This window comes from Acanthochromis polyacanthus, chromosome 15, assembly GCF_021347895.1.
Source record: "Acanthochromis polyacanthus isolate Apoly-LR-REF ecotype Palm Island chromosome 15, KAUST_Apoly_ChrSc, whole genome shotgun sequence".
NCBI classification, from domain to species: domain Eukaryota; kingdom Metazoa; phylum Chordata; class Actinopteri; family Pomacentridae; genus Acanthochromis; species Acanthochromis polyacanthus.
The window spans coordinates 39,368,097-39,378,529 of record NC_067127.1 but is presented as its reverse complement, the minus strand read 5'-3'; the positions used below and the strand labels follow the sequence as shown (position 1 = coordinate 39,378,529).

The following is a 10,433-nucleotide window of genomic DNA, read 5'->3' as shown; positions in this document are numbered from 1 at the left end:
GGGATGTCGGTTAGATTAGGAATTGTGATGTAATCAGACAACTGAATGTTAAATTCCAACAGGTAAAAGTGTCTTCAGATGTCATTTGGGGTGCTCTCTATCTCAGGCAAGGCATCAGTTCTTCAATGCTGCAGGAAACACTGACGTTCTCTGTTTTTGTGTGTTTGTTTTCCAAGCAGAATGGAACAGATGGACAAAACTCTCAGACTTGTCAGCACTCTGCCAATGGTGAACAGTGCTGCTTGACCAGTCTGGACCAACGTCCAACCAACAAGGAACCCTACAACGACACCAGCGTATGCACACTGGACACAGACTGAACCCCTGCCAAGAAGATTTCTCCATGCAGGGTTCAGTAAAAGTTCATGGAATTCCTCCACAAACTTAAAGTCCTTGAGATCCGGCTTCACAGAATTCAGGTCTAATTTCTTGTTTAGTGTCTTCGTTGCTTCGTTGCAAATCCATTAAGAAGAAAGCTGTCTTTAACAGACATGACTGGTAAATTAATTAAACCATTCAAAGTGGTTACTCAGTTAAATGAATTATCAGTGGTAGAGGATAGACGTCTGGATGGAGGCAGTGAGCAGCAGGGCAAATTTCTTCAATTACCAGCTTAATCATTCCTCAGATCCCCTCTGGGCTGCAGGAACCCGTTAGATGCAGAGCTGGTTCAGTGATTCTCTGATGATTAATCATAATTAATTTAGGAGATTACTGGCCTTAGATTCATATCTATCTATCATCTATCTATCTCTCTCTCTCTCAGGACAATGATGAAGAATCTCTAATATTGAACAAGTAGATCAAAATAATCTCAGATTATGTGTGAGTTGAAATACAAAACATAAATTGTTAGATGAAAAGTAGAATCTTTGAAAGTTGACATGTAGTTTAGAATCATTTCTTTGTAAATTAGCTGCATCCAGTCATTACCATGACATTGGCATCATGGAACCATGACCACATATACACCCCCTGTCAAAAGTTTTAGGACAGTACTAATTGATTTGAATAAGAAAGTGTCCTAAAACATTTGACAGAGGGTGTATATGTCTGTAGATAGTGGCTTTTTCAATGTTTTTTTTTTTCTTCAAAATTGAGTTGTTTTAAAGTTTGAAAATGTGGGAAAAAAAATAGATTTTCACAGTGAAACTTCTGATGTCCACGTTTTCAACATTTTTGGGAAATCTTTGAACATTTTAGGTGGAAATAAAGAAAAATTAAAAATATTTCTAAAGAAGGGATTTTGGTTGATTTTTATGTGAATGTTCTTAAAGAAAATATTAGACGTTTTACTGAAATATATGTAATCTCTTTAGATATTTTTAGGATTTTTTGGAAAATTTTTACTCATTTTTTTGGAAAATATTTACAACAAATTTTCTTTCCAATTGGGGGATGTTTTTGAAAAGAAAACTTAAGAAATTACTGGAATTTTCTTCCTGAAGGTTTTGCAAATTTTCAGAAATTTGGGGAATTTTTTTGACTGAATTTTTTGATTTTTATTTTTTTAGACAAGGAAACAATGTTTTTTTTTTTTGCCTGTAAATGAGGACAACAGGAGGGTTAAACATTAAAATGCAACATTATTAAGGTTTCTTTTATGAAACGTTTTTCATCAACAAGTACACAAAATAGATTCAAAATATAATCTAACATATTTACTGATTAAAAACTTTGAATTTCTTCTTTATGTTGTTCTGCATAACTCACTATTTCAAACTGGCTCATGTTACTTCCATGTGATCTGCCATTAAAACGGCCACATTCTACCATAAACACTGTAAATAATAACACACCTGCTCAAAGTTAAAGGCCAACATACGACCCAAACATGACATGGATTTGGTGCCACTTTGAACTAAGATGATCTCTTCTGTTAAACAAACCGTTGATTGTGAATCTTTTTTCCAGATATGAAGCTGCTCCTTCCAGGTCCACAGACAGTAAACAAAACAAAGCTCTCTGTAAAAACCCTCAGAATGTTGAATAGAATAAATGTGGACAGTTTCATGACTGGAAGAGAAGATTTCTGCATCATTTTGTGTCTCATTTGTGTCATTATGTGTTTTGTTTTGTTCAGTTTACGTCTTTCTGTCTGGTTTTAAACAGTTTGCATATTTTCATGTTATTTTTCTTCCATTTTGGTCATTTTGCGCCTCAATTTTGACCATTTTGTGGTTCATTTTGGTCATTTTGTGTGTTTTTAAGTTTATTTCTGTTTAAAATTGTTCATCTTGTTAGTTCTTTTGGTCAGTTCACGTCTATTTCATCATTCTGTGACTCAGTGGCCATTTCTGTTTCAGTTTTCATCTCATTTTTGCTCTGAATTGCTCATTTATCTCTCATTTTGGTCATTTTCCATCACTTTAAGGTTGTTTTGTTCAATTTTGGTCATTTTGCATCTTATTGGATCATTTTGTGCATTTCAGCATGTCTTTAGAAAATAAATGTATCAATCAGACAGTAAATGATCTATGAACAAACCTCCTTCAGAATGTTGAATAGAATAAATTTGGACCGTGATGAATGTTAGTAAAGATTTCTGGATCAATCTGGTCATTTTGAGGCTAATTTTGGTCATTTTGTGTCAGAATGTGTTTAATTTTGATCAGTTTACATCTTTTGGTCCGTTTTTAAACATGTTGCATCTTTTCATGTTTTTTGTGGTAATTTTGTTTATTTTGCATCAAGTTTTGGTCATTTATGTGTCTAATTTAGGTAATGTTACATCTCTATGTTGTTTTTGTACCATTTTGGTCATTTTATGATTCATTTCATGTGTCTATCAGGTTGTTTTTGTTTAAAATTGTTCATGTTGCTCATATTAGTCATTTCATGTCAGTTTGTCCATTCTGTGACTCATCAGCCATTTCTGTTTCATTTCTCATCTTTTTTTGGTCTGTTTTGCTCATTTTATCTCTCATTTTAGTCATTTTGCACCAGTTTAAGATTGTTTTTTTCATTTTGTACATTTTGTGTCTCATTTTTGTCATTTTGTTGCGAATTTTTGTGCCTGGTTTTGGTCATTTTTGTCGTTTTTGCTTAATTTTAGTCCCATTGTGGCCACTTTTGGTCTTTTTTTATGTCCATTTTGTAATTTTGTGGCTGATTTTGCTCGTTTTTTGTCTCATTTTGTTAATGTTGCTCCTGTTTATGGTTGTTTTGTGAAATTCTTGGACATTTTTGTCTGATTTTTGCCACTCCAGTCTCACTTTGCATTTCTTTATTGTTGTTAAAACTTTGTGCTTCATGTTGGTTATTTTACATCTCTTTATGGACACTTTGTGCTCCACTTTGTTTTTTTTTTGTTTTTTTTGTTTTTTTGGGGGGGGGGGTGTGTGCTCATTTTTGTCTTCAACGCTCTTTTTGGTAAAAAAAAACAAACATTTTGTCCATTTGTCTCATTTTGGTCATTTTATAGATTTGATTAGATCCAACTTTACTGTCATTACACAGAGAACAAGTACTAAGACAGTAAATGCATTTTTTAAAAGTCCATTGTGATGTCAGAGAGAAGAACTAACAACTGTTACCACATTCCATATTCTGAAGAAAAACATGGAAACACTTGAGAAAGTCAGTTTAACACACAAAGCTTGTCGAGTCAAAACAACCCTAAAGACAACAACTGACCGAGGTCTGACACAAAACGATCGAAATGAACCTCAATGAGACACAAAATGACCACCGGGAACCACCAGCAATGACCATTCTTGATGGTTTTTGGTGGTTTCCAATAGTTCTGATGGTTCCTGATGGTCAAAACAAAAACAAACTCAAAAACACACAAAGTCACCAAAATGAACCACAAAATGGTCAAAATGAAAGAAAAAGTAACATGAAAAGATGCAAAATGTATAGAAACAGACAAACACATAAAATTACCAAAATTAAACACATAATGACACAAATGAGACACAAAATGATCCAGAAATCTTCTCTTACAGTCATGAAACTGTCCACATTTATTCTATTCTACATTCTGAGGCTTTTTACAGAGAGCTTTTTTCATAGATCATTTACAGTCTGATTTATGACACTTTTTTTCCCCTAAAAACAGACTGAAATGTACAAAATGATCCAAATGAGATGTTCATTTTGTGTCTCATTTTAGTCATTTTTGTTGCTAATTCTGCTCATGCATTTCTTTAAATAACTAATAATACTGTGGACTCATTATTTAAACTTGAGGTAAATTCTTAGCATACTCAACTGGAAAATACTTTTACTGATTTGCTGTTGTTTGAACCTTCGTGCTGTCTTCGGGTCAAAATGAACCAGGCCACCATGTTTAATAGCATAGAACGGCCCCTAAATGACCTTTTTCAACTTGAAATTTGATCACTTTTCCTCAAGTGACCCCAACATTAGAAAAAGTGAAACATTGTTTTTGTTTATATTTTCATCAAAGCTGTACACCACCAGGGTACAAAGACTGTCTTCAGGTCATTTTTTACCCGGTGTCAGATAGAAAATTGACCCCCATGGAAAGGTGACCGAGGTTACAAAACACTAAATAACTAGCATAATACATAGTGGGGTCAAGATTCTACACCCTGGCTACTTCTGGACTGTTGAGATTGTCATATTTGCAGATTTTCAAATTAATATGGACTAATCTGATATTGCTGAAGCCATGAGGGCAGTTTTCAGGTTTCAGTTCCCAGCAGGTCAGAGATTAGATTTTTTTTAGTCATCCAGGAGTAACAAGAAGGACTGTAAAACAAATACAGTTGCATTCTGTCCTCCATTTGTTAATTAGAGCTTAATGTGTTGGAATATTTTTGCTTGAATCTGTTATTTTTTCTATTCTTATGATTGATGTAGGTTATGCATCTTTCGGGTGGGAGCAATGACCCAAAAAATGAGAGAGTACTAGTATCTGGTAGTTGAGTTTTGTAGTTTTATATTCCATTGTACAGTATACAGTACACTGTTGTTTCCCTTCAAAAATGCATTTCAAGTTCATTTCTGCACATTTCTGGTACTTTATTAGGCTATAGAAGTATTATCTCTTGCAAAACAAGAAATGTTTACACCTATGCAGTACCTTTAGCAGCAATAATAGTGATAATAAACCTCTACTTAAAGAAAGAAAACAGTTACAGCATGAACAATGGAATAAAAACGAATGGTGTTCACTGATTAAATACAGTCTTTCTACCCTCTGAGGAAGCAAAAACAGGCATTCACAAAGTGTGTGATGCATGACAGGTTGTTTCTTCATGTAAAATAGATTTTTGGTTAAAAACTCCATTAAGCTGCTCTATTTTAGAGGCTCAGTGGAGGCAGGTCATTTCTGACCCTGAGGACAGGAGGAGTGTTCAGGACGTTCAGACAATACAAGGGTTCGATGTGCTGTATGACGACACAATGAGATCCTACTAACAAATCACACAGATGACCTATGTGGTGACAACAGAAGAAATAAATAGCATAAGACCTTTATGTAACCAGCAGAAACTGCAGCACAGCTTCACCTGTTTTTAACATTTCTGGTTTTGACATTTGCAGGAGTGTATCAGCTACTACTAGTAAAACCACATGTCTGTTGGTTGAAAACATAATAATGTTGGTTATGTCTTTGATATCTGACTCAGAGTTATTCTTGCTGGGGCTCTTCAATGTTACATTAATTATGAAACAACTTGTAAATTTTCATCTGTTTGAAAACATTCAAAACATTTCATGAAGCAGTCATGGAGCTGTAGACGTTTTATTACAACTTTATTTCACGTCCAGATCTCCTCTGCTGCAGTGACACACTCTGTTGTGTCCTACTGTCACAATGTCTCTGTATCTCGTTGCCTCCTTTTACTAGAAAGACAGCAGAGCTCAAGCTGAGTGGATTCCAGCAGTATGTTCACACCTGAACAGCCATGTTCTCTCAGCAGGATGTGAAAATGTTCCAAAGAGCTTCACATTATCTCCAATCAGTGTTCTGCTGATGAAGGATGTCATGATAGCAGAAATGTAGCAGTCTGTACCAATACCATATCCATCCAGACATTCAGTTTGGTTCTTCTGCCTGCTCCACCACCACCACAGTCCAGACTCCATCTGGTCTAATCATCAAGGATGGCTTACATACTTCCTCACAACTGTTGTTGAAGCACAGACTCGAGCTGCTTTAAATCTAAAACATCTACTTTTAATCTGTACCAATTCTTCCATGTTGTTTCAAGCTTAGTTCTTTTTTATTTTTCACAGATGTTTCAGGATCACAACTTCTCAGCTGTGTGGATTCTCATGTGGGCTTTTAATCGATAACGACAGTTGAAGCTTTTTCCACAGGTTCCACAAGAATATGGCTTCTCACCTGTGTGACGTCTTAAGTGGACAGTCAAATAGGACCGTTGACTGAAGTTTTTTCCACAGGTTCCACAAGAATATGGCTTTCCCATTTTGTGAACTGCCATGTGCTTATAATGAGCTGATGAACCAGAAAATCTTTTTCCACAAATGTGACAAACATATGGTTTCTCACCTGTGTGACATCTCATGTGGTCAGTCAAAGAGTGCCGTTGACTGAAGCTTTTTCCACAGGTTTCACAAGAATACGGCTTCTCACCTGTGTGAGTTCTGTGATGTCTAATTAAATTTGATTTACGCCTAAAAGCTTTTCCACACACCTCGCATGTTGTACATTTTCTTGCCTTGTCATTATCACACTGTCTCGCTGATGTTGGAGCATTGTCTACATCATTACTGTGACTGTTGTTACTCTGATGTCTTGGTTTCTGCTCGATACATCTAGTTGATCCTGAGTCTACATCCTTGCTTCCTTCCTGATCTGGGCTCTCAGCTACACAAGAGATGTGAAACAGGAGCTGATCACTGTTTGGTTTTGGTTCACTGTGGTCACTTTCCTCATCAGCAGGAGTCACCTCAAAGGTATCAGTCTCCTGTTTCAATCCTATTAAGTCTTCCTCCTGACTGGAGCAGAGTTCATCCTGTTCCACTTTAATTTGTGGTAACCCTGGGTCTAATTGGTCCAGACTGGTGCACAATTCTTCCTGTTCCATTTTAATTTGAGAAATCTCTGGGTTTGATTGGTCCTGACTGGTGCAGAGTTCCTCCTGCTGATCTTTAATCCGTGGAGGCTCTGGGTCTTCATGGTCCACCATGGAGTTTCTCTCCTGGTCATGGGGCTGATGGTCAACAACAGTCTTCTCATTCTCACAGACATAAGACTGTGGGAGCTCTGGAGGGACAAAGAGACAAAAGATAATGGTTACTACTGTGATGATGAGAGAACACACATCTGTCACTTTGTTCAGGACTGGCTGTCTCCAACAAAATCAGCTCAACAGTTGAATGTTTGATGCAAAAAGAATATGATGGTTTATAATAGAAATCTTTGAGCCATGAAACAGCAGCAGGAATGATACAAGCATCTCCAAATGACTGAACATTTCTATGAACACGTTGTTCCACAGTGGATACAGGATCACAAAGTTCTAATGGTAAACACCACTGGGTACTTTTCTACACACCACACAGACAGGTTTGATGGGGATCCAGTAAAATCTGTCTGAATAAAGCTGCTGTCCTCTTCAGCCTTCAAACCTGTCAGGACATTTGGATTTTAATGTTATTCTTATTTTACTGCTGGTTACTGTACTGTTGATTTGACTCATCAGTGAAACCCAACATGTTAATAGTGGAATGCAGTTGAACACATTACTTCTATACTCTCTAACTCTGTACGTGCGCTTTCTTTAGATCATGAATGATCTCTATACATGGAATTATGTCTCTGGACTGAAATGATGGAATGACTGAGTCCTCTGTCAGAGTTTTATTATTAAACTGTTTGATAACACAATGCAGTTGCTGTCAGTGTGGAGTAGTCCAGATAAACACTTCCAGCACCTCTGAAGAGGAAACTTTGGTTCTTGCTTCCAGGGTCAATCAACACAACGATCACGTTTTTAAAACTCCACACAGCATCAACTAACAGACTCCATATTATGAGCCCATTCTCTCTTCCTCACAGTGTGTCTCAGTTCATCTGAACACTTCATGATGTTCTACATGCTAGAAGTGGAATTCTTCACCATCAAAACACATACACACCTATGGGTTGTAAGGGGATGTGTGGTTTCCAGATGACATCCAGCAGTCTGCGCTGACGATCGATCTCCTCCTGGTACTGGACGATGGTTTTTTCAAACTCTGAGAATATTTCTCCAGCAGCAGCAGCTAGTCTGTCGCTGATCAACTCTCTCAGATACTCAACTGAACACATCGTTACTTTATCGCTCTGATATTTCTCATTCATACTATAATACAGCCGTTTTATAGCTCAGTCCACACAGCAGTGAAGCAAACTCTGCTCATGCTTCTTTGTTTACATCCGCCGGGTGTCACACTGTGAAGTTCCGGCAGAAACACTGAGTTACTTTCTTCTTCCTCATTGAATTAGGCAGATGGATGCCTTAGTTAGAGTGAGTAATGAGATTGAAAAGACTTTAAAAATGAAAGAGGTTATGATTATTGTTTTTTTGATATTGAGAAGGCATATGATTCAGTGTGGAGAGATGGTCTGCTCATTAAACTTTATCAAATGGGTATTGGTGGAAGAGTTTATAACTGGATAATAAATTTCTTAACGGACAGAAAAATTAAGGTAAAAGTAGGAACAACGCTGTCTCAGGATCTTGAGGTAGAAAATGGTATTCCTCAGGGAAGTGTCATTAGTCCACTATTGTTTAATATCATGATTAATGATATTTTTTCAAATCTAAACTGGAATATTAATTCAGCCCTCTATGCAGATGATGGTGCTATATGGATGAGAAGCAGAAATGTGACTCATGTAACCAAAAATGTGATGAATGCGATTCAGGAGGTGGAGAGGTGGTCATATGAGTGGGGGTTCAAACTTTCAGTCAGTAAATCTTGTTACATGATAATAACAAATAAAAGGGAGATTAATAATATAAATCTAACGTTGTATGGGCAACCTCTGCAGAAAGTGTCTGAGTTTAAGTACCTCGGTCTATGGCTGGACAATAAATATACATGGAAAACTCATATTCAGCATTTAGAAGCAAAATGTAAAAAATCAATAAACCTTTTACGAGCTGTTGCTGGGTGTAATTGGGGAGCAGACAAACAAGCATTACTGGACATATATAAAGCACTGATGAGATCAGCCATAGATTATGGTTGTATAATATATGGAGCGGCAGCAGTAACTACTCTCAAAAGAATAGACAGGTTACAATATAGGGCTTTGAGAATCTGTACAGGACTCATTAAAACAACACCAACTAATGCAGTCATAATAGAGGCAGGAGAAGTACCACTGGAAATAAGAAGAGATATATTTGCATTAAGTTACTGGGTAAAATTAAAAGGGTATGGGGGTGAGAACCCCGTGACTAATACATTAGAACAGTGCTGGGAGTATTCCACATTTAAAAGGAGAGGATTTGGATGGGAGATAAATAATAAGGTGAAACAGCTCAACATGGAGAATTTGGATTTTGCAATAGCTAATCCAATAAGTAATGTTCCTCCATGGTTGTACCCAGAAATAAAAGTGGATATGAGCATTTTAGAAAAGAAAAGAGAATGGTGTAGGGCAGAAACTGGGATAAAAGCAAATACATATGTGAGACAAAATTATTACAGCCACCTTAAAATATTTACAGATGGATCAAAAAATGAACATGAATATGTGGGTGTTGGTATATTTATCCCAGAATTCAATATATGTATATCTAAAAGAATTTCGAATCAGTTATCAGTTTACACAGCAGAGGTGGTGGCCATTATTATATGCTTGCAGTGGGTGGAGGAAGTCAGACCAGAACGGGTGGTGGTGTGCACTGACTCTGCAGCAGCTTTACAAAGTATACAGACAACTAATTCAGACAGAGAAGATCTTCTAATGGAAATACAGCATAGCCTATTTAGACTACATCGGGGTGGTGTGGATGTACAGTTTTGTTGGGTACCAGCACATGAGGGGGTGAAAGGGAATGAGATGGCAGACAAATTAGCCAAAGCATCACTTAAGGGAGAAATAGCACTGCATATTCAATTAGGCAGAGGAGAAGGGGAAACAATAATTAAAAGGAAAGGACTGGAAAAATGGCAGAAAAAGTGGGATGAAGATAAGAAGGGTAGGGGATTTCATAAAATTCAAAAATCAGTGAAAGTTAATATCTACGGAGAAAGGAGCAGGAGGGAAGAAATTGTCATCTCACGTTTACGAGTAGGACACACTGGGCTCAACAATATCATGTATCTGTTAGGGAAACGAGGAGATGATCTATGTGAAACATGCAGAGTTAAAGAAACCGTGGAACATGTGGTGATGCAGTGTAGGAAATTTTCAGTGGAAAGGGAAATGTTGGAGAGGAAAGTTAAGGAGTCGGGTAGGAAGTGGAGCCTGGTTGGAATTTTGGGAACAGAAG

At 36.9% G+C, this 10,433-nt stretch overlaps 1 protein-coding gene across 1 annotated transcript; it reads right to left on the bottom strand.

Moving 5' to 3' along the window:
• Positions 1–4,886: 4,886 nt before the first annotated feature.
• LOC127537552 (zinc finger protein 239-like) lies at positions 4,887–8,391 on the bottom strand. Its single transcript, XM_051960151.1, has 2 exons — positions 8,083–8,391; positions 4,887–7,207 (listed from the first exon to the last, which is right to left on the bottom strand). Exons 1-2 carry the CDS (start codon positions 8,285–8,287, stop codon positions 6,225–6,227), a joined length of 1,188 nt encoding a protein of 395 aa, XP_051816111.1. The 5' UTR covers positions 8,288–8,391; the 3' UTR covers positions 4,887–6,224.
• Positions 8,392–10,433: the final 2,042 nt, after the last annotated feature.

Bases quoted from the DNA above. Each gene is read 5' to 3' on its own strand.
- LOC127537552 (XM_051960151.1), bottom strand. From the start codon at position 8,287: ATGAATGAGAAATATCAGAGCGATAAAGTAACGATGTGTTCAGTTGAG. The intron at 7,208-8,082 runs GTGTGTATGTGT...TTGTCCCTCCAG, and splicing joins CATCCCCTTACAACCCATAG to AGCTCCCACAGTCTTATGTC.